Source organism: Aethalodelphis obliquidens, unplaced genomic scaffold, assembly GCF_003676395.1.
Source record: "Aethalodelphis obliquidens isolate GAN/ISIS:26980383/991018 unplaced genomic scaffold, ASM367639v1 scaffold7, whole genome shotgun sequence".
Taxonomy (NCBI): domain Eukaryota; kingdom Metazoa; phylum Chordata; class Mammalia; order Artiodactyla; family Delphinidae; genus Aethalodelphis; species Aethalodelphis obliquidens.
The window spans coordinates 7272340-7296111 of NW_020837951.1; the positions used below are offsets into that span (position 1 = coordinate 7272340).

The 23772-nt window shown below is 49.1% G+C and overlaps 1 protein-coding gene across 6 annotated transcripts in view; it reads right to left on the bottom strand.

The window, feature by feature from the left end:
* Positions 1-23772, bottom strand: part of SPTAN1 (spectrin alpha, non-erythrocytic 1) — a 60815-nt gene that overhangs the window by 27134 nt on the left and 9909 nt on the right. For 4 of the 6 annotated variants that reach the window (XM_027104649.1, XM_027104648.1, XM_027104652.1 and 1 more), the window contains exons 2-24: positions 22714-22953; positions 21621-21746; positions 17443-17583; positions 17066-17212; positions 15578-15711; positions 15270-15414; positions 15038-15192; positions 14210-14345; positions 11932-12033; positions 10919-11056; positions 10301-10411; positions 9658-9735; positions 9392-9547; positions 8960-9164; positions 8020-8201; positions 7421-7664; positions 7098-7220; positions 6307-6524; positions 5443-5535; positions 5009-5143; positions 3796-3944; positions 2651-2710; positions 1338-1536 (exon numbers count right to left, since the gene is read on the bottom strand). In XM_027104649.1, coding sequence (XP_026960450.1) covers positions 1338-1536; positions 2651-2710; positions 3796-3944; positions 5009-5143; positions 5443-5535; positions 6307-6524; positions 7098-7220; positions 7421-7664; positions 8020-8201; positions 8960-9164; positions 9392-9547; positions 9658-9735; positions 10301-10411; positions 10919-11056; positions 11932-12033; positions 14210-14345; positions 15038-15192; positions 15270-15414; positions 15578-15711; positions 17066-17212; positions 17443-17583; positions 21621-21746; positions 22714-22950 — 3414 coding nt within the window. In that variant the 5' untranslated portion in view covers positions 22951-22953. The remainder of the gene's footprint in view (positions 1-1337; positions 1537-2650; positions 2711-3795; positions 3945-5008; positions 5144-5442; positions 5536-6306; positions 6525-7097; positions 7221-7420; positions 7665-8019; positions 8202-8959; positions 9165-9391; positions 9548-9657; positions 9736-10300; positions 10412-10918; positions 11057-11931; positions 12034-14209; positions 14346-15037; positions 15193-15269; positions 15415-15577; positions 15712-17065; positions 17213-17442; positions 17584-21620; positions 21747-22713; positions 22954-23772) is intronic. The other 2 variants (XM_027104654.1, XM_027104653.1) reach the window with 1 other exon arrangement.

Consider the following 23772-nt stretch of genomic DNA (forward strand, 5'->3'; position numbering starts at 1 on the left):
CCGGACGCGCAGGCTCAGCGGCCATGGCTCACGGGCCCAGCCACTCAGCGGCATGTGGGATCCTCCCGAACCGGGGCACGAACCCGTGTCCCCTGCATTGGCAGGGGGACTCTCAACCACTGCGCCACCAGGGAAACCCTGGTTGGAGATTTTTTAAAAACCTTTGTAGGGGACAGGACACATGTCAAAACTGTGATGAAATTTTAGTGCTAGCCACTCTGGGAGAAAAGCCCCTCAACCCACCTGAATTGGTTGTAAGAATACTTTTTTATTTGGCCATACCGTGCGACACGCGGGGGTCTTAGTTCCCTGACTGGGGATTGAACCCACACCCCCTGCATTGGGAGTGCAGAGTCTTAACCACTGGACCGCCAGGGAAGTCCCAAGAATACTTTTAAACTGAGGAATGGATAAACAAGATGTGGTATATACACACCACGGAACATTAGCCATAAACAGTTAACAGATCACTGATCCATCTACAAGGATGAACCTTGACAACATTATGCTCTGTGAAAGCTGTCAGCCATAAAGTACATGATCTATGATTCCATTTATAGGAAATGTCCAGAATACATAAATCCAGAGACAAGAAGCAGCTCGGTGGCTGCCAGGTGCTGGGGGGGAGGGGAGGGGGGATAAGGAGTGGCTGCTTAATGGGTCTGTGGTCTCCTTTAAAGTGATAAAAAATGTTCTGGAACTAGACAGAGGGGATGGTAGTGCAACACTGTGAATGAACTAAGTGTTTCTGAATTGTACCCTTTAAAATGGTTAACTCTATGTTACGTGAATTTAACCCCAATTAGAAAAACTACTTTTACACGTTTGTATGTTAGGTTTAGGAAAGTTCTTTTTTTTTTTTTAAATTTATTTATTTATTTTTGGCTGTGTTGGGCCTTCGTCCCTGGGCACGGGCCTTCTCTAGTTGCGGCGAGAGGGGGCCACTCTTCATCGCGGTGCGCGGGCCTCTCACTGTCACGGCCCCTCCTGCTGCGGAGCACAGGCGCCAGACGCGCATGCTCAGTAGTTGTGGCTCACGGGCTTTGTTGCTCCGTGGCATGTGGGATCCTCCCAGACCAGGGTTCGAACCCGTGTCCCCTGCACTGGCAGGCAGACTCTCAACCATTGCGCCACCAGGGAAGCCCTAGGAAAGTTCTTAAAACAACATGCAGAAAAAACTGCATGTATTTCCTCAAAACTAAACTGGTGTGAGAAAAGTTTCGATTAAACTCGTTTAAGAATGGCTACAGAAATGAAGTAATATAATCACTGAATTTTCATTCTGGTAATCCGCAGCAAAAATCAAGAGAACCAAGTCCCCGAACAACTTTCTGTACCTTCTGGAAGTCATCGAACTTCTTCTGCAGCACTTCGACCTGCTCCAAGTCTGCGCCGACCTCCTCGCTCGTCAGGGCCGCTTCCTTCTCGTTGATCCACTGCTGTAGCTCATTCGCTTCACGGAACAGCATAAACTTCTTACAACTCTTCTCCAACATGCCTTTACGCTTCTCCCCCAGTTCCAGCAAAGAATGGTACCTGATGTAATTCGAGAGGGTGACAAGAGGGAGCAGGGGAGACAGTTAGCTTCCCACAGTGGCAAACTACCAGCTGTCTCCAAGATGTGGGTCCCAGGCTGTGAGTTGGTAACGATGATGCCCTGGTGACAAAGTATCGGAAGGCAGACGAAGACCCCGAGCACCCACAGACCACCTCAGGGACAAGCACACACGGCACTGTTCACAACCGGGTGGCTGGGTGGCCCGGCACACTCATGCCCAGCCACGTGCGCACTGACATCACAACCACAAAGGACCGAAACCAAGCGTTTGGCACACCACCACAGGCTCCATGCGACTACAGCTGCGAGATGAGATGAACTTGCTGCGCGTAATGTATACAGAGGGCTTGTTCTCCTGCCGTGTGATTCTGCCAGCAGCCCCCAGGCGGTGGGGGAAGGTATGCTGAGCTATCTTAAACAGCCTCCTACAGGATTTTAGTATCTCCGGAACAGTAGGAAATTTCTACTGTTTCTAAAATAATACATTTATTTCTCAGAAAGTTTTGGCCACTTCAGAAGGAGAAATCACATAAATCCCATTTCATTAGCTGAACGTTTCTTATGAAGAGACTCAAATGACACTCTCACCCTGGGGAACTAAAATACAAAAGACTGAACTTCTGGTATCTTTAGAGATGTGAAAATGACAAACTTAGTACAACTGAGTTAAAATTCCAAAAAAAAAAAAAAAATCTAGAATCCATTCTAAGCTTCCAGAAGTGAAATAAAAAAGGAACGAATTACCAAGTATCAGAGCACTTTACGAGGCATGTGGTTTCCTGCCTACTGAGGGCTATGGCGTCATCGGCCTCCGGGTCTGCTGAGAGCGGCTGGTCCAGCACAAAAGCCACCAGCAGGGGAACCAACAACACTCTGAACACACAGCTGCACAGAAGCAACCAACGAGAGAAGCGGCCACAGCTGACACAGCTTCACCCAAACCCCTTCCCTTGTGAGCGAAAGCTGCTGCCGGAGACGGGCCCCTCCCGCCCCTCGCCTTCCTGGACCCATGAGCGCCTTCAAGAGATGCGGCAGCGGGAGGATGGACGGGGAGCCAAGGGCGGCGCTCGGCAGAGCTTCCGGCCTACTCACAGTTCTTCCACCTGTTTCATACGCAGAGACACGCTGCCGGCCTCCTTAGTTACGCGCGTCCTGCACAGAGGGGCACAGCAAAAGCACGCACGGATTAGTGGGTTAATCCACGGGGATGGAAGGCGGCGGCTCCAATGGGTGCTGTGACGGCGGAGGCTTTGAGTGGGGAAAATTAGGGAGTCATTCAAGAGCTCTTGGAAGCAGGCCAGGCCGGGAGTAAAATCACAGTAAGGAAAGAGCAGGAAAATCACATTAAATTAGGGGGTTAGTTCACCTTCGTTTTCCTGACGTCTGCCACGCTTAAGGCAGTAAACGTTCCTGTGCTAGAAACACTGGTCACTTCGCAGAGCCAGGCCAGGGGATACAGTGACCGCCCCGAGGAAGAGACTCTCCTGAGGGCTAACACGCAACTGTAGTCAGATATCTGGTCCACTGTTTTGCTCTCGTGTTTATGATCCAGGCCAAAACCTCTCATTCTTGTCTTAACAGTAACAGAAAACGTCTAATTAAGTGTATAAATAACCGATCTTCGCGGGGATCATCAGGGTCAGAAAAGTTCTATTATTCTAAACTCTAGTGAGGATGTATTTTCTGGATCTCTCCCAAGTGCCTAAAGCCTTTGATTTCATTAGCAGAGTAAGATATACCCTAAAGGAGGGACATAGGTCTTTATGGGGGCTTAGCTACAGGAAAGAGGACAGAGCCGATTCATAAAAAGTATACTCCGTTCTCAGAGCACAAAGTCGATAGACGAGACGCTCCCTACGCGGCCTTTTACAAAGGGCAGCGCAGGAGGGGTGTGGAACAGCTAAAAACCCATTTCAAGAACATCTCCTGACCCGAGGACAAAGACTGAGACGGTAATAATTTGCAAATGTCTAGGAAAAGAAACTTGCCAATGCAGGGGAAGACAACAAAACAATGGAAAACAAAGGTACGGGTCAGGGATTTTAGGTTCCAACAGCGTTGTGTGGGTTAGAAGCGACTTGGGAAAGGCAGGAAGAGTGTGTTCTTGAGTGCAGACAGGCATCATGAGAGCATTTGCTCTGGAGCCTCAGGACACTGCCTAAACCTCAGCCCATGCGTGACGCAGACTAAGCCCCAAGCGGCGCTGGGCCCTTCGTGCCCGATGGCGAGACCCTTACTGGTTGTCGATCTGCTCCTGCCGCAACGCGATGCTGCCCTGCTCTTCCAGGAGGTTCTCCCGGGAGGCCGACTGCGCAGGGTCCAGCTTCTTCACGTACGCGGCTGGCACGAAACCCTGACGATCGTTCACCTCCACTTTCCACCAGTCCTAAGTGGAAAAAAAGAGAGACTTGAAAGCCAATTCCTTCCCTGAGGAAGGAAGAATCCAAGGAGGCCTGTGTGCATACAAAAGAAAGCTCTAATCACGGCAAGAGAATCCCGTGACGTGCCAAGTATGCAGACGGTCACAGTGCAGCCCCGATGACTCGGAACAGGAAGGCCAGCCTTCTCTTCGCGTAGACGCCCTGCAACTGTGCTAATACTGCAGCCATGAGCCACACTTAAGTAAGTTAAGTGAACTTAGATAAAAACGCAGCTGCACTTGCCACACGTGAAGTACTTCACAACCACCTGTGGTTAGCAGCTACTGTAGGGCCAACACAGACATAAAACATCCACCACCACAGAAGGTTCTACTGGACGACGCTGCTGTTGAGTAAATCAGTCAGACCGGAGGGTTAGTTGAGGGTGAGAGTCAACATAAAGACACCAGTCAGGTTTTCTCAAACTCCCACGACTGGGGTAAGCTGAGGGTGTGGGAATAGGAGGTTCTTGACAACGGCCGGGTCGAGGACACTTCCCCAGCCTAGACCGAGAGGGGAGGCAGGCTCTTTGGGGATCTATGACACGTGGAGGACCATGGACTCACTTCAAGGACACTGCCAAACCAGAATTTGTCAGGCGAGAAACGCTGATGAACCAGGCAGCGTTTAACTTTGAGAAGACGGAGCCTACGGGGTGACGTTGGCGCCGTCTTCAACTGTCTGCTGTAGTCGTACAGTCTAGAACCAACAGGTACAAGCTACAGAGGAGCACACTTTGATCCAAGAGAGAAAAAAAATTCCACCTGGAATTTTTTTCAATGGTGAAAAAAGCTACCCTTGAGAGGGTGGGTCATTACACTAGCTTCCGGGTATTCAAGGAAACAAGACTGGTCATCTTGATCACAGGCAAAACAGGATAAACCTGTATGAAGTGGGAGGTGGACCAGGGAAGTAAAGTCTTCAAATTCGAAACCAGCCTCATCCTGGAAAGACACACTCCCAAGACGCCCAACTGAGCGCAACTGGCGGTGCTGATGGAGACCCGCCCACGGCCTCTTTCTGCGCTTGCCTTGTTGGTGCTGTTGAGCAAGGTGAGGATATCCCCTTTCTTCATGGTGACCTCTCGAGGGCTCTTCTCCTGATAGTCGTAGAGCGCCAAGACCAGCTCCTTCCCGGTCTCGTCATCCATGGGGGCCACTTGTTGCTAAAAATCCGAAGGAAGGGCAAACAAAGTTACAGGATGTCCCCGGTGTGGCATCTAAGCCCACGGCGGACTCCGACTTCCACAGCTGTCCCAAATTTACCAAACACACCTTTGTCAGAGTTCTTCTCTGAAGCTACCAACAAAATCTGATTCAGGAAGTTCAGCTGTCTTGGGGTCTTTGAGGTCACAAGAACAACACCCATGACCGTGACACCTGCTGGCCGCATCCGGGTCCTTCATCTTCCCCAGCCCCCCAGCCCCCAGGGAACTCGCAGCTGCTGAATGGAAGCCACACTCACCCGGCATGACTGGGCCTGCTCTCGCAGAGCCTGGATGCTGCTGCCATAAGCGCTGAGATCCGACATCAAAGCCTCGTGTTTCTTTAGCAGAGCCTGGAACCAAAATAACACACGGCGACCCTGAGCAAGAAGCCAGAGCCGCCCTGCTGCCTCTCCCACACACCACCTGCCTCTGAAATCTGTTTAGTTACCCGGCGACCTGATCAGTCCTCCACTCTCTCCCCCTTTTTGATAAACATTTAATTTGGAGGAAATACTGTGATTTCTACTATAATCTTTTCAGCCTGCCTTTACATGCTTAACTAGGCAACCCCTGAAACACATGAAGGGACATAAAGAACAACATCACACGTACAGCAGATCCACCCCCATTCTAAGAAATAAACATTCCCGACAAGTGGCAGCTCCCTCGTCCAGGGAACCCCGTTCCCCGCCACACTCGGTGCTTCTCCATTTTCCTCTACCGCCACTTCCAAAAATCATCTCAGGTCGTGTCAATATTCAGCTCACTGTGGTTTTTGTGAAGACTGGCAAGAGAAGAGGTAGGCACACGGCTACACCTAGACCTTTATGACTAAAATTTAAGGGGCCCACTAAAAAAAGATGACTAACAAAGAACTGTGTTTATGTACGTATGTGTATGCAGGTGGGGGAGGAAAGATGAAACAAGAATGGAGAAATGGTCACGGCTGATGGTGAAAGGCCGTCTCCTCTCTTCTTTAAGTATGACTGAATTTCCATAGTAAAAAGGGAAAAAAGACGCTGAAACACTTCGAAGGGCGACAGCCGTGAGGCTGCACCTTCCACGTGGTCATTCTCCCAGCCAGCCCCAGCCTGAGCGCGGCAGCCCCCAGCTCGCCTCACCTCAGCCGAGTCCTCGTCCTTCCCATAGTCGGTGCTGCCGACGATGGGCTCCTTCTCCCGCATCCACGACTCGGCCTCGTTGGCATCAGCGAAGTACTGCTGGGCCTGCAGCGAGTCCTCCAGGTCCTGACGCCGCTGGGAGGCCTTGGATTTCAGCGACTCCCACTTCTGGTTCAGCTCGTGGAGCTTGGCCTTCACGTCCTCTGCAGCAAAATGGCCTGCGAGGTAGGCAGGGGAGGGAGGACAACGAGAAGCAGGTGGACACGTTGCAGCAGGACAAAAACGTCCTCTGTGCGCTCGCAGCACCTACGACACTACATCTTGGGGAGCCAGGCCCCTTCATATTTTCAGTTTTACGAGAGGTCCAGGTTCCAGCCCAACAGATCTGCTTGTCTTCTGCCTCCTCAAAGCATGAAGTCTATCTAGACTCTAAGAAGGAGGGTATCCCTAGTTGGTGTCAGTGATGTTATCATAAAGAAACAATAAAAATAACAGCCCCCACTCCCCCAACTCCCAGTCACGGAGACTCACACTTGCCGGGCACTGTCTCAGGCTCCTCAGTGTCTGACCTTGTTTAATCCTCACAACTGTGGGAGCAGGTGATATCATCCCCACCTCACAGGTAACAAGTCCAGCTCAGAGAGGTTATGGGCAAGTCAAAGTCATAGTCAGGAGAGAGCGGGGACGGTCTTCAACCCTACAGCCCAGCCTGACTCGGGTCCACGCACTCAGACTTCCAAGAAGAGTGCCGTGAGGAATGAGAGTGAAGCCACTTTTCCGACGACACTCACCTTCATCCACCATGGCGTTCCCCTTCTGTGTAACTGCTTTGATGCGGGGCTCATGTCCGGCAATCTCTGCTTGTAAGGCTTGGTGTTTCTTTAGCAGATTCTGGACTCCAATTAAATCTTTGCCTGAAAGAGAAACCACTCCCAAGTCACCCAAGCCATCAAGAGAAGAGGCAGCATAACTGTCACTTAGCTTCCACCACGGTTTACCTAAACTTCCAGTTCAACTTAAACTTGACCTTGCTCACTCTGACACTGGTCCCCTTCCTGCCATAAGGGTAGAGCCCTTTCCCAACTGGATTCCTGTCTGATGGCGGGAGGCTGACCTCTGTTGGTGGATGCAGCAATGGGTTCTTTCTCTCGAATCCATGTCTCCTCATCCTCGACGTCACGGAAAAGCTGCTGCAAACGCAGAGAATCTGCCAGCTTCTGCTTCCGGGCAATCATGGGCTCCTTGAGAGCCTCATAGCGGGCCACCAGGGCCTCCTGCTTCTTCTTGATGTTTTCAGCATCAAAGTGGCCAGCATCCTGGAACTGGCGGGCCTGGATGGTGATGCCATCGATTCGATCCTGGGAACAGGTAGGACAGAGTCTTGAAAGCCTGGCCCAGTGGGGCAACTATGTTCTGGACATTTCTAGGCTGACTGTATTACTTCAGGTGTGGTTTGCTCACATACCGAGAAAATATAACACGGTTCTTTTCCCATAGCCAAGAGCATTCTTTCTGCCACTGTTTCCCCTCATTCTGGGATCCCAGAAAGGTCCGAGGGAAGGCAGTCTAATTTGAACAGAAGCATATAGCGCACACATGGTTCCCTAAGAAAATCAACACACTTCATCCCTCCCCACACCAGCTGCTCTTGACCGACTGGCCACTCTCACTCCTGTGCTCACTGGCCCAAAAGCCGCGCCCAGGTCACCGTACCTGGTGTGCTGCCACATCGGCCTCCAGCAGGGCGTGCTTCTTCTGGAGGTTCTGGACATTGGTAAGGTCTTTGCCGTAATCGTCCGAAGCCAGGTGACCTTCCACTTCGTACAGCCACAGTTCGATGTCCTCAACGTTGCGATTAAACTGCTGCTGCTGGTTAGCCTCACGGAGCTTTATTCCTAGTCACGGAGGCAAGTTTGATTTCATTAGTTAACACCGTCCTTCTGCCAGTGTGCTCTCAACAATGGCACCTCGCAGAAGGACCACGGGGCAGGATTCTAGTTACAGCGTCACTGCTATCAAGAGGGTAAAGAAAAACCGCAGCCTCTGCTCCACCTTTTAGATGCTGAAGTGGAAGTCGTTTAAGAAGCCTTCTAACCCCCATGGGATAGGGGCTGGCAAATGGTTAAGTGCCCTTGGCTCCCGGCTGAGCTCTGACTTTCAGTGATGAGGCCCAATTCAGTCAGGCCCAACGACCAAATCATCCCCTTCTCACTCAGGCTCCCTGCCCTCCCTGACCAGCATGCTCAACCACATTCACCAAATCAGCAAAGCATCAGGAACCCAGGGCAGGTGACTCCTACCCAGGAAGTGAGCCCGAGTGCCCAGGTCACCCAGCTCAGCTTGCCTGGGTGGCACATGTCCCCAAAACACGGAACGAGGGAGGAAGATTTAATTTCCCAAACGGCCTCCCGTAACCCCGTGCACACCTCCTCTATTTTTTTTTTTTTTTTTTGCGGTACGCAGGCCTCTCACTGTTGCGGCCTCTCCCGTTGCGGAGCACAGGCTCCGGATGCGCAGGCTCAGCGGCCATGGCTTACGGGCCCAGCCACTCCGTGGCATGTGGGATCTTCCCGGACCGGGGCACGAACCTGTGTCCCCTAGATCGGCAGGTGGACTCTCAACCACCGCGCCACCAGGGAAGCCCTCCTCTCACCTTTTAGTTCCGTGGCCTCCAGCAGTTTCTTCCACAAACTGATGACCTCATTCATTCGAGCTGCCACCTCGTCCTTGGCATAGTGGTTGACGTCAATCAGCTTTTGCCCGGCTTTCTCCAGGGCGTCAATGCGGCTCTGGTTTGCCGAGAGCTCAGCCTCAAAAGCCTGATGTTTCTGTACTTTCCCTTGCAGGTTGGATGGGTCCTGCCAAGGAAAGGAAGAAGGGAGTTCTATCTTGAACCTAAGGACATCAAGTTACGCTGCATTACCCTCACACTTATCTTTATAGGGAGACATATAAAACGACCAGCTGACATTAAATAGTGTATATTTTGAAATTTCCAATTTCTTTATTTAGCTACAGTTTAACTGTGAGTGCTGTGTTTAGCTTACTAACCAAGTGCTACATGGCAATGCTAACAGGACATTACTTTATAAGCTTCGTCCGTGGCGGTTTTCATCTTCTCATTGACCCAACTCTTGAGCTCATCAGAGTCACGGAAAAACTGCTGCAAGTGGAAGGAATCAGCCAGCTGGGCCCGGCGATACATGGCTCTCTCGTGAAGGGCGTTGCGGCGGCTCAACAGCTGGAAGGCAAGGCTCGCTGTGAATCTCCAGCTCTTACCCCCCCGCAGATCAGGCTCAGAAGGGCCACCCACGGACAGAAAGGAGGTGTGTAAAGAGGCTGCACACTTACCGCATCTCGGCGAGTAGCCACATCTTCCATCGCATAGTGGTTGTTCTGAATTAGCTTGGTGGCAAACTCGTCTAAGGCCTAGGAAGAAGAATAAGGTTCTTCACTGGTGAGCGACTCTTCCACAGCTTGGACCCCAGAAGAAAGTGCAGAACAGGGCACGGAATGCTCTAGACCTGAACTCAGGTCAAGGTTTTCACTCTGAGGTTTGCTATGACCATCTTTATCCCTCAACTGTTTGAGTTTTTGCTTGATGTTCTTAGAGGGCACAGAGTTACGCTAGCTTCACTCAGGACTGGACACATGAGCTGCAGCTAACGTCACAGCAGGAACTGACGGAGTCAGATATGGGTCAACAGCCTTTCAATTCCTACTTCTAAGGTCTGTGTTCAATGGGAAAATATCTCTTACATTAATGCTTAATTACTTTTAGAGGAAGGTAATCTCAACTTGGAGGTTTACATCAAGAAAATGACTTCATTCTAGAAGTCGTGCTGTGTCTCCAACAAGGTGGTCAATCATCACCGTGAGACTTTAAGCACCCGGAGCCTTCACTGAACCTGCTCAGGAACCTTTTGGAACAAGACGAGACCTCTGCTGACTCTCATGATAATCTGAAGGCACTGACAGCAGGGAGGGGTCTTACTGTAATCTTCTCCTCCTGGGCACTGAGGGATTTCTCGAAGTCCTCGTGCTTCTTCAGAAGCGCTTCCACGCTATCCAAGGAATCTCCCAGGTCTTCATTCAACAGGAACGCCTTAGAAGAGGAAACGAAATGTTGAGATAATGTCTGATTCCTTTCACCTCCTAAGGCTGGAAAGCAAAGGCTATTCTGGCAGAAGGACAAAAAGAAGGAAAGAAGTTCTATGGCTATTACACCTTCAAATCTCCCCCAGAAAGCCAGAAGCCTCTTCAGATTCCCTTAAAACTAACCCAACAAGAGCATGAAATCCTTATTCCACATTCCACTGAAACTTTTTTCCAATAGCTTCTGTTGCTTCTATTAGATTTAAATTACGCATAATGCTATGTTCTAAAGAAACAAAATCTCTTTAACAAAACACTTCACGCCATCACACTCCCCTGAAAAACTGGGGCCTTTTCTGAGGGCCTTTCAATCTCGGCAGCAAGGACCGTGCTGGCAGAGCCCACAGAAGCTGGCAACCCTCCACCTGACGCAGAACTGAGCCACTGGTGATCCCCGCACAGAATGTGCTAACTGAGCAGCAGACGGAGCAGGCGGCCGGTTCCCATCCCCAATCACCTCCTGTTTGCTCATCCAGTTGTCCACCTGCTCAGTGTCGCGGTAGAAGAGCTGCAGGTCCATGCACTGCTCATACTGCTGCCGCCGCAGCTCCCACAGCTCCAGCAGCGCGGCCCGCTCCTCGGAGAGGATGGTCAGCTGGGAGGGAGAGGGGGCAGGTGGAGGGAACCTCAGTGCCCACGGCCGCTGGGCAGACTCAGAGGCTGCCCTGGCATTTCCAACCCTCTGCCAACCTTCAGGCCTCTGCTCCGATTTAAATAAGGGAAGGAGAACATTTCCTTGCACGTGTCAGGCAAGCCACAAGAAACCACAGATCCTGAGCGGCTTGCTGAAAGTTGATGTTAAACCTAAGAGGGGTGGCCCTGCTCGAATGAATCTAGAATTAATTTACTGCCACATTATCACAAATAATGTTAGGCAAAAATGGCAAATAAACCCCTAGGTAGAAGAAAAAAGGCATCTATGTAGAAGTGAGGCGGCATAAATGGAGTAGGGGCTCTTAGGTGAGAGATGTCAATTGAGTGGTACTCCCCAGAATATGCTGGCTAGACCCAGGAATGCCCTAGGCTTAATTTTTAGGCTCTAAAGTTAATGACAATGAAGTGTGTCTTTGAAATGTCTCTTCTTGGTCTCTGTAACATTAAAAACATGTATCGTTATCTAATGTTCCTCAAGCATCTTCATAAAGATACTTTGAAACTCTGGAATTATACACACACATACAAATAATACAAATTTGTTTCCTCTTGGCTCCAACTACTAATGCAGGACTCAGCTCCCTGCAAAGCCCCCTTTAAGTAGGAAATGTGTTGCATGTATCCCAAACAAATGGAACTTTCTCTCCCCGATCAATCACCACACATCTTCTTTTAAAATCTCTGGAGCTGCTGCTTCCAGGCGGAATCTCTTGTGTAAGTTTTCTCACATACCAGGGTGAATGCAACGTCTGGATATTTAAGGCTGGATAATATAGCTTTCGGAGACTTAGTAAAAGAGTCTTTCTCCTCTCTTACCTTCTCCCTCACTTCATCTGAGGCGTAATGACCAGCAGCAAGCAGGGCCTGTCCAGACTCATCGGCAGATTTAAAGCTATCTTCATGAGCATCAATTTCACCCTAACCGGGGGCGGGGAGAAAAGGACAATTTATGCCCAGCATCTTGTAAAAGAAGAGGAAGTTACTGAATTACACATAATCATTACAAATCAGGATAAGGCCAGGTTTCCAAATAACAGCCTAGGTCATCGAACAGGAGAGCATCATTTATTAAGAAGTCTGTTTCCTACTGGCTTTTTGTGCCACCTGTCAAACTGTCAAGTTCCCACACGTCTATAGGGTCTGAGTCTCTGTCTTCTGTTCCATTGGTCTATTTCGGGTCTTTCTTGTGCCAGATGGATTTCTTTTTTTTAACATTTAAAAAAATTAATTATTTATTTTTGGCTGCGTTGGGTCTTCGTTGCTACGCACAGCCTTCTCATTATGGTGGCTCTTCTTATTGCGGAGCACGGGCTCTAGGCGCGCGGGCTTCAGTAGTTGTGGTACGCCGGCTCGGCAGTTGTGGCTCATGGGCTCTAGAGCGCAGGCTCAGTAGTTGTGGCACACGGGCTTAGTAGCTCCACAGCATGTGGGATCTTCCCGGACCAGAGCTCGAACCCGTGTCCCCTGCATTGGCAGGTGGATTCTTTTTATTTTAAATAAACTTATTTTATTTTATTTTTGCTGCACTGGGTCTTCGTTGCTGCACGTGGGCTTTTCTCTGGCTGTGGCGAGCGGGGGCTACTCTTCGTTGTGGTGTGCAGGCTTCTCATTGTGGTGACTTCTCTTGTTGGGAGCATGGGCTCTAGGTGCATGGGCTTCAGTAGTTGTGGCACACAGGCTCAGTAGCTGTGGTGCACGGGCTTAGTTGCTGTGCAGCCTATGGGATCTTCCCGGATCAGGGCTCGAACCAGTGTCCACTGCATTGGCAGGCGGATTCTTAATCACTGCGCCACCAGGGAAGTCCTGCCAGATGGATCTGTTTATGATTTTATAATACCTGGTAGGGTGAGTCCCTCCCCTGTTCTTCACAATTATCTCAGCTGTTTTTGATTTTTTTTTCTTCCAAATTAATCTTAAAATCATCTTGTCGAGCTTCCCCGGTGGCGCAGTGGTTGAGAATCCGCCTGCCAATGCAGGGGACATGGGCTCGATCCCTGGTCCGGGAAGATCCCACATGCCGCGGAGCAACTAAGCTCGTGTGCCACAACTACTGAGCCTGTGCTCTAGGGCCCGTGAGCCACAACTACTGAGCCCATGTGCCGCAACTACTGAAGCCCGTGCGCCTAGAGCCTGTGCTCCACAATGAGAGAAGCCACTGCAATGAGAAGCCCGCACACCGCAACAAAGAGTAGCCCCCGTTTTCCGCAACTAGAGAAAAGTCTGTGCGCAGCAACGAAGACCCAACACAGCCAAAAATAAATAAATTAATTAATTAAATTTAAAAAAAAATCATCTTGTCTCATTCCAGAAATAAAGGCCTTCGCCTGGAATTGCACTGACTGTATAAATCTTGGGGAGATTTTGTACCTTTATAAGAGACCATTCCATCCCTGCCCATCCTTTTATTCAGTGTTTCTTTTCTTCCATCAAAACTTTACAGCTTTCTCCATGGATGTCTTACACAACTTTTGTCAGATTTATTCCCCAGTATCTTATATTTTCCGATGCAATTATAAGTAGGATTTTTAAAAATTACGCTTCTAACTGCTGCTAGTGCATATCTGACTGTTGTATATTAATTTTTATATCTAGCACCTCTCAGAAGACCTACAGTAATAATAATTTTAAAAATCTTGTTTAACAGTGTTTTCTAGAATTTCTTAGCCATAGAAACCCCTTCTTCTTAAGGTAGAGCCTATTAAGATCTCATAAAAGTAGTTTCCCAAGGACGCTCTCTGGGGAAATAGCAAATCATGAAACTTAAATTCACCCAAACCAACTATGAAATTCAGCATTTAAACAAAGACATTGTTTAAGGTGGCACAGGACACACGTGCAAAACAGTAGCACCTCCACCTTGCCAGAGCTTGGCCCTTTGCTTTTACAAACCGTGGTTATTCTCCTGACATGTACTCCCTTAACCATCTATTAGAAGAAGGTAAAGCAAGTCTCCAAAGGCAGAACCAGCCACAATCCCTATGGCGAGAGCTACCTGTGAGCAAGGTTTCAGCCACTTCTGGCTATAAGTGACAGAGCTACAGTGATGCCCTGTTAAGCTCGTGGCCTTACTTTTGGAAGACCGTGGAGACCTTACCTTGTGCTCCTGATGCCTATCCAGCAGGGCTTCGGCCCCAGCCACATCGTTGGCAAGTTCATCTGCATTGATGAGGGCTTTCATCTCAGTGACCCAGCTGGTAAGGTCTCTGAAGTCGGCAAGGAAGCGCTGAAGCCTGGGAAACCAAAGGTCAGTGAGGAGAGGTCTCGAGGGGAGGCCCCAGATGGAAGATGCCGCCCTAGAGCTCTGAATTCATGTCCTCGGATGCCTTAATGAACCATACAAACTCTAGCCCGCGGAAACACGGGACTCTTTCAATCTAGACTATAAAGGAAAGCAGAAGAAGGCTGAAATCAAGCCTTTAAAATTTAGGTTCTGTCTATCACTCTAATTCCCCAAGCTTGTCCCTTATTTTCAACTTCCTTGTCACTCCCCAGTTCAACCCTTAGTTATTAGTAAGAAGCATTCTCTCCCTTTCAATCCTTGATTTACTCAATTTTAACAGAGTATTTCACATGATGCTCACATTGCTAAAGAGACTATTTCCATTTCTGTTGGTTCTAACACAGTGATATGAGATGGAAAAAAGAGATGTATGGTTATAAATATTATACATGTGTGTATATGCAAACACTACAAAGTTTCCAGTCTCCAAATATAACACAGAAATATATTAATATACAATATAAAACTATATAACAAATACAGTAAGAAAAAGTCATCTGCCTTTTCTTACTAGAGGAAAGCTGTCAAGCGATACAGAAGGTTTCTCAGCAGAGAGAACTGACCGTCAACTCTGCCTTCCTATCGCCTCTAAAAAAAACGCCCCCTGGTACAGGCTGCGGGGCCCTGGAGGAGCATTTCTACCTGTAGGAATCGTTGAGACGTGCGTGTCTCTCTGCGGCCAGGGTGCGGATCTGCTCCCAGTTGGTGATCAGCTCCTCTCGCTTCACTTGGATCTGGGTGGCGCTCAGAGGGTGGGACTGCTGCAGGCGGTCGGCCTCGGCGCACAGGGCTTTGACCTGCAGACACACTCGGTCAGGGCTGCTCTCCTGACCGGGCTAACTCACTTATAGAGTCAGCTGCCTTCAAAACCCACCTTGTCCTCCAACGCAGCGAGATCTCTCTCCAAACCCTCGTGTTTCCGAAGCAGAGCCTGGACGCTGGCCAGGTCCCGGCCAAAATCATCAGAGGCCATTAACTGTTCCTTCTCCTTAATCCAGCTGATGGTCTCGTCCACATCCCTACAGCACAGAGGCACCTGTTAATCCACAGTTACGACATCCACCTGGGACTGGGAGGGCACGCGGGGCCAAGACCCAGTCAGCCCCACATCTTCCTAGCCTCGCCCTGGGCCTCACCACGCCCCCCGGGAGACCCCTTCCCGCAAGCCCCTCAGCTCGGTACCTGTTAAAGCGCTGAACCTCGGCTGCCCCGAACAGCTTCCCCTGCCTCTGGAGGGCCAGTCCCTTCAGCCGCTGCCAGGCTGCGTTCACCTCATCCTGCTTCGTCTTGATGAGTTCCTCCTCGGGGTGCTGCTCCTGAGCCAGGAAGGGCAGAGACTGCGCTCAGACCAGCACCTCCGGCCCCACCAACTGCGCGCCTGGCCTTGGCTCCCTGACGCGGCCGCCTCAGCAAACCTTACTGTTCTAAAGAAACACTGGCTTTTTGTGTGGAATGAAGGGAAGCTCATTCAAAAAGAGCTTCCATTGCTTGCTCTATAAAAAGGCGAGAGCCATTCTCTGCGCCCTGGAGCTGTGGGGCAAGTCTCTCTCTGTGCATCAGCACCAAACCCCCTGCTTAGTTAAGGCCCTTCAGCGGCACCTCTGTGGCGGCCTTGTCAACGCACCGCTCGCCCGAGCCGCTCCAAAGTTCACTGTTTCAAACGTCACGAGGCTATTAATAAGCATTCCTGCCCAGACACATGGTTTTCCAGGTCTGTTCCTTACTTCAGACTGGAGATATTCCTTTCAAAGTATTCTTCCCCACTAACCACATTCTGTCTTGTTTAAATAAAAATAACATGTAAAGTAATAAGGTGAAGCACTTCCGGGTTGCGGGATCCACCTGTGAGATCTCGGGCTTGGCCTGCCTGCTCTCCTCAGCACAACCCTGGGACGGCCCAGGATTCCGGGGACAGCTCACTCGCCAGTTGGAAGGGTGAGATTACATCTGAGGAATGCTGGCTCTGGATCCAAAAGGGAACAAGTACCGGTGCCGAAGGATCTACATACATAAAATGTGTACCCCGCCCCCCAAATCCAGTTTTCCCTAAAGCAGAAACTCCCGAGTTCATCCTACTCGATGTCTCCGGAGCCCTGTGGTAGCAGGTGAGAATAAAGCGGCAGTGATAGGACCGCACATGCATGCAACTGGGAGGGGCTGCCCCACTCCCCTCTTAATGGCTCCTGAGCTCCCGGTGGAGAGCCATTCATCACAGGGCTCCCCAGGCTCCCGGGAGCCCAGGGAAGCTCCGACTCAAAAAGGAAGGGAAGAGCAGTCAGGCAGTGGTGGACGTCTGCCAACCCTACGAAGCTTTCACCACCACACCCTAGTCTGAGAAACCCCGACACCCAGCTTCAGCAGCCCAATAAAAGCTTCAGCCCTACCTGAAAGTGGGTGAAGGAAACAGATCAAAGGAACTCTGCCCTTCCTGCCCACGGCCACAAGTTAGAAAGCATTGTCCAATTTAGGAGTGATCAGTATTGCCGCCTTACTTAGACCTAAACAGAACTCTTAGACATGCTTACCAAGACCTGCTCACTCAGAAATCAGGAACCCAATCAAAACTTCTCTTCTGGAAAAGTTAATGTAATGACGGTACATTACATTGATGTTCGAGTAAAGGAAGTTAATGTGATGATGCTGTGAGAAGCACAGCACTTCCCTATTTACCTGAATGAGCTTGGCGGCAAACTGGTTCACTTCATTAACTCTTTCTTCGTGGGCAGCCATGTCTGTTTGAAACTCTTCAAATTTCTTCTGTAAAACCTCCACATGCTCCAGGTCCTGGCCCAACTCCTCAGAGGTCACAATTGCCTCCTATTCAGGGACCACAACAGAGCCAGAGTCACCAAAAAACACTTGGGAACAATGGCTTCCAGAACCCCATCACGAAATGGGCTCTGGTAGGGGCCGCGGCAGCTTCGGCAGACGCAGTTTTTTCTGTGTGCTGCACTGCCGCTCTGCCGGCTCTCAGCTGCAGACGTGGAGGGGTCTCGTCCCCTTCCTTCCTCAAGGCCTCCCCAGCACACCTTCCTTCTCAAACGTACCTTGTCGTTGATCCAGTCCATCACGTCCTCACATTCTCGTAAGAACTGCACCAGCTTCTGGGCCTGCAGTAGCTTGATTCCTTTCTCCCGCATCTTCTCCAGAAGTAATTCCCATTGGCGGTGCAGCTCCATCAAACGAGTCTGGAGGGTAAAGAGCCCAACCCCACAGATTACAACCTTTTCTGTGGGGTCTGGCTCCTCCATAGAGTTCCAACAAGTTAGAAACCTCACAGAGCTCTGAACAAGTCTTTTTAAGAAGATAGATAATCCCTACACTGAGGGGAAATTGTAAAGTTAACTGAGAAGAGGAAAATGCATACACTTCACAGTGGTTTGGTAGGTCTTAAAGTACAAAATAACTGACCTTTCGTAGGTAGATGTATTCTAGTTTATGCCAAGGAATTTATTATTTTGTAATTATCAGTTATTATTGATATCACATTATTTGGTAAGTATTTAGGTAATGTTTTTAGTTATATTAACTGTTAAATTATTACAGTGGGATTTCTAGGTCATAAGACTACAGGGGAAGGAAAGATGAGGTGTGATCATGCAACCGCAGCAGGAATCACTTAAGTGTGTGTTCTGAATTCACGGAGGTAAAGGGGAGAAAACAAGATGTCCCATAGGCATCATACGTGTAAAGAAATAACTATGAGGCACAAGTAAAGAGGAAAACCTTAGTATAAAGGTAAAAAGATGGGGTCCTGAAACACAATCAGCTGTCAAAGAGGACTCCTGGCAGAAGCTGTTTTGGTGTTTCGTGAAAAGATGCAGCTTGTGGTACATACAGTACATCCCAAGTGAGGTTTACATCAAGCTGCGCCCAGGTGGCAGCCACAGGCCCAAACAGTCACTTCCCAGCATTTTGGGTTCTCACGGCACAGTCCTAGTAAGGACTCGTCAGGAACCAGAGGGATTATCATCAATTCAAGCTTAGGCGATGGAGTCTGGCATTCTAACCCAATCTCTAGGTGTTGATTATGCCTACCCAAGATACTGGGAGTTTCTGTATAACACAGACAGAAACAAGTGACACAAACACAAACACTACCAGGAGAGAAACCTGGGATCCACCCATCGTTGAGATGCCACTCCCCACAAACTGAAAAGTTGAAAGCCACGGGGTAGTCAACATGGGTGGATTCTCTTAGGAGCAAGTACTGGTGGTTCATTTGAAAGGAGAAAGCACTGGGAGGAAAATAAAGGCTCACACAATTCACTTCCACCACTACAATCACTTCCATCGCTGATGGTTCAAACCGGAGTCCACCACTGAGAAGGAAGTGAAAGGCATTCCCAGGCAAGGGGGAAAACGCAACCAACAGCAAGTCAATACTCCACCTACTCGGATGTGGGAGCCAATGTGGGTGGCGGTCACTATGGGGCGCCACGCCGTCCGGTACGGTGTGAAAGTCTAAACCGGTGACAGACAGGTTATCCAGGACACAAACAAGTCTTCACAGCCCACCCACCTTCCTCTACGTTAATGCTGCCTGCCTAACTAAGCTACTGCGTTACTGGGCCAGGTCAGTTACCAAGACAGGGCGGCCATGGGGCCTGGGGGCACGGATGCAGGGATTAAGGGAGAACGCTTTGCTTTTTTTTTTTTTTTTTTAATTTTTTGGCCGTACCGCGCTGCATACGGGATCTTGGTTCCCCAACCAGGGATCGAACCTGCGCCCCCTGCAGTGAAAGTGTGGAGTCTTAACCACTGGACTGCCAGGGAAGTCTCCCCTTTGCTCAAATTAAAATGAGGCCACAGAAGGCTCAAGAAAATCCTCACCTACAAGTCAGCCGTCAGTCTCTCACAAATCTCATTTCCATACTCTTGAGGGAAGAGCCGGGGCCAGGCCTGTTCCAGGACTGGAACAACTTTCCCACTCCCAGTATGTCTCCTCTTGTCAATACTGCAGTTTTGACAGAGGCCAGTTTCACAAGCTTGCTGGTGTCTGAGAGCGTGAGTGGGCAGGGAGGCAGGTGCGCTTAGGGAGCGCGTGGACAGCGGGCAGGGTGGAGGAGAATCCTGGCTGGCTCAGGCAAAGTTCTCAGCAGGGGCCTGAGCGAGCAAGCAGCAGCAGCTTTCAGAGAAGCAGTTGGGGGAAAAGAAAGCTGACAGGAATGAAACTCGGGCTGGGAAAATAAAGTGAATAACTGTAACTAAAGAAAGGAGTAGATTGAAACACTGGTTCTGTCACCTATTAGCTGTGGGAACCTGAGCAAGTTGCTCAAAATTCTCTGAGCCTCAGCTTCTACCCTTCTATCCTATGGCGACCTTGCAAGCTTCTTGTGACGATTAGAGAGAACGTATGTAAAAGTCCTAGCGAAGTGTTCGCACATAAATAGCTATTAACAGCTTCTCAACAAATAGTAGCTAACAGTAGTTTCAAAATTTTTTTTTGGATAAATTTATTTATTTTTGGCTGCGTTGGGTCTTTGTTGCTGCGTGCAGGCTTTCCCTAGTTGCGGCAAGCGGGGGCTACTGTTCGTTGTGGTGGCACATGGGCTCAGTAGTTGTGGCTCACGGGCTGTAGAGTGCAGGCTCAGTAGTTGTGGCACACGGGCTTAGTTGCTCTGTGGCATGTGGGATCTTCCTGGACCAGGGCTTGAACCTGTGTCCCCTGCACTGGCAGGTGGATTCTTAACCACTGTGCCACCAGGGAAGTCCCTCAAATGCTGCTTTAATAAGATCTCTAAACAGGGAAGAGGGGAATGAAGAGAGCTTTGGGTCTCCCTCCCCCACATTAATTACTAAAGACAAACACTTGATCTATTTCTCATATTTCCCCATCTGTAACCTGGTTAAACTAATACAGAGCAGCTGAATCAGCAAATCGGCACTCTGGCTGATTTCATGTACAGTAAGACTATATACAAAAGAGTGGGGAAATGAGCAGATGATGCATCCTTGTACTCTCTTGGCCGCGCCACGCAGCAGGCGGGATCTTAGTTCCCCAACCAGGGATCAAACCCATGCCCCCTGCAGTGGAAGCACAAAGTCTTAACCACCGGACCGCCAGGGAAGTCCCACGTCTTTGTATTTAATTGCAGAGACACGCATCATATTGCCTGCATGGGTTGAATGTAGTAATTAAATAGTTGGCATATAGCATTTAGAATTGACTTTTACTGCCTGTTTACAATCATTACTAGTAATAGTTTATTCTTAATAATAAGCTTAAGGCTAATTGCGAGTCTTCAGTGTAAGACTGCAGAGTATATTAGAGCAAAAGAGACACAGTAAGTATTTACTAGACCAGAACCTAAGGGAATGAAATCCCTGTGGGTGTTCCACTGTGCATCTCAGGGAACAGCAGAGGATGAGACATTTCTAGCTGTGGCTTTCATCTTAGTCTTTGGGACTGCCTTGACAGGTCAAGGACTGAAAAGGTTGGTCCCTCAATGGAACGAGACTTTGGATGACAAAGAACAAAGACAGATAAGAAGGAAATCAAAGATAGATGAGAGCATCCAGCTATGAGAGACTAAGCATGCGCACTTCATCCTAAAGAGGCTTGTTTGCCCTTAATACCTTGGTATTGGAAATGTGAAACAAAACAGAGAGAGACCAATTACTGCCCCAGCCTCGACAAATGGCACCCAAACAAGCCAGGCCAAGTCTGAGGACTCCTGCTTCAAAGTAAGCTACATTGCAACGGTCACCGACCAACAGGTACCACACGTCATTCCTCACAGCTGGACCTTTAACAGGCTTGCTGACCAGACCTCAGTAAATCCCTCCTGGGGCAAGGTACCAAGATCCAGAGAGCAAGCTTTCCGACAGAGAACTTTATAGTGTCTGTGATTAATCCTATTTATCTTTGTGTCCTAATCCCCAAATTCACCAATTTCACTAATATGCTCTCCCATCCAATTACCATCTGAAAATGTTAGAAGTTTAATATATGCAGTCTTCTTTAAAGTCTAATTGCATCCTAATTTGTTCTACAAAAAGAACATTAATTTCCTCACTGAGTACACAAACGCTTGTTTATAGACCTACTGAATCATCATATTACAAAAGCAGGAGTTGGTAACTCCATCAGGATACTTCACAAATTCCTTTCAAAGGCTAGAAAAATCTATCTTTTTAGGAACCCAAATTTACATGTAAGCATGAATCCACATTCCTCTACCAGAGAGGAAGGCCATCCACACCAGGCACGGTTCTTACTCACCCTGATGGTTTCAGATGCAAAGTGCCCTTCTGAGATCATGAGGTTGCCCGTTTCATCCAGCTTCACAATGGCTCCCGAGTTGGCCTGCACCTCAGCTTCAAAGGCTTGATGCTTCTGCAGCTTGCCCTGTCGGTGGACCGTGAAATGAGTCATACGTGCTCCTCGGCACGCGTCATTCTGCGCCCAGCTCCCTATTATTCCTCCCCTCCTGCATCCCACTCCCTCTCTCTATGGACGCCTCACTCAGCCTCCCAACCATCCCCCTACCGGTTCAATTACTCAAATGCTCTGCCTGCATCCATACTTGCCCTCTGAAAGCTTGGCCATCGAGGACCACAGCTTTGCAGACAGCAACAGATGCTACAGGACATCGTAATTTTCTTGTGTATCCGGAAATGAGCCTTTATGGACATCCAATCCCTTTTAGAAATACAGAACCACACGGAGAGGCTGCGTAGCGTGTGGTGTTTCTCTCTGGCGGATCCACTCACGTTCATTCGTGACGTGACTCCTTCTAGCTCGCTTTAGAAACCACACCCCGACTGATTGGACACTTTCCACTTCTTAGCACCTCCCTCTACTCACATGCGGAGCTGGGCAGGGCCTGCACCTAAACCAGCGTTCATCATTTTCTCTTCTCAGACGACTTTGGCATAGTAAAAAAACCATGGGTACAACCACTGTTCCACTTGCTAAAAAAAAGTCTTTCACCAAAATCAACAAGAAGAAAGGCTTTTTTTTAAACAGCTATACAAATTTTCACCAGCAACAACAGTTAGCATACCTTTCTCAAAAACACATATTCCAAGAGATCAAACCAGACCCTCCCTGAAAAATGATGAAGGATCACCAATGGCTGTAAGGCAGCGGGTTGAGAACCATCGGCTTAAAGCATCCGCAAAAGATAAATTAAAACCTGCAGGATTCCACATTCATGCTCACTAATACAACCACTAAGGGCTTTTCAGAATAGTGAGTTAGTCCTTCCTTATGTCTGATCTACATTCAATCTCTCAAGGTCATAATTAGCTCTGTATAAATTCGGGGCAAAGACATTTGAGCTCTGGAGTTTTGGGAGGCACCTCAGACACACCTGCAGGTTGGTTGGGTCTTTATAGTTCTCATCAGATGCAATCTGCAGTTTCTCCTGAATCCATTTCTCCAGCTCCTCAGCATCTCTTTGGAAAAACTGGAATCGGTACGAATCTTCAAGCTTCTGGCGCCTAAGCGTCGAAAGCTCCTTGAAGCGGTGGTATCTGTCCAGGACCTGCTGCCTCCTCTCCTGGATGTCCTCTGCTGTCTCCAGCACTTTGACCCCGCTTGGGTCCATTTTCTGAAAAGACAGAAAGTCCTGAAGTAAGCACATGACACCAAAATAGACTTAATGGCATTAGCCTCTTGGAAGGAAATAAAGAATTATGAGAGCCTGAGCAGACAAATGAATTGAAAGTGGTCCCTTCTCAGCAGCTAAGAGTGAAGCCCAGGCCCCATTCCCTCATAAAAAATGGCTGCCCAAGTGGGCCCCTCAGAGGATGCCTCATCAACACTGCAATGAGACCAGGCGAGCAATGTGAAGGGGAGAACTATGGTTTACACTGTCAATTCTACAGAGCCTTGAGAATTCAAAGGAAACACCAACTTTGGAGCTCAAAGAATTACTGAGAAATCCATTCAACAGTCCTTTCATCTGGTCTGTGCATTTCATGGTGTGGAGATTAGAAAACATTTACTCTATTTTTTTTTTTTTTTTTGCGGTACGCGGGCCTCTCCCGTTGCGGCCTCTCCCATTGCAGAGCACACGCTCCGGACGCGCAGGCTCAGCGGCCATGGCTCACGGGGCCAGCCGCTCCGCCGCATGTGGGATCTTCCCGGACTGGGGCACGAACCCGCATCCCCTGCATCGGCAGGCGGACTCTCAACCACTGTGCCACCAGGGAAGCCCGAAAACATTTATTCTTAATTCAGCTTTTCTACCTTTCTAGATCTCAGCCTGTTATTCACTGAAGAAAAGGGAATGATTATCAAGTAACTTGAGTCTTTTTTTTTTAATTAATTTATTTTTGGGGGCTGCGTTGGGTTTTCACTGTTGCGTGTGGGCTTTCTCTAGTTGTGGTGAGCGGGGGCTACTCTTCGTTGCGGCGTGCGGATTTCT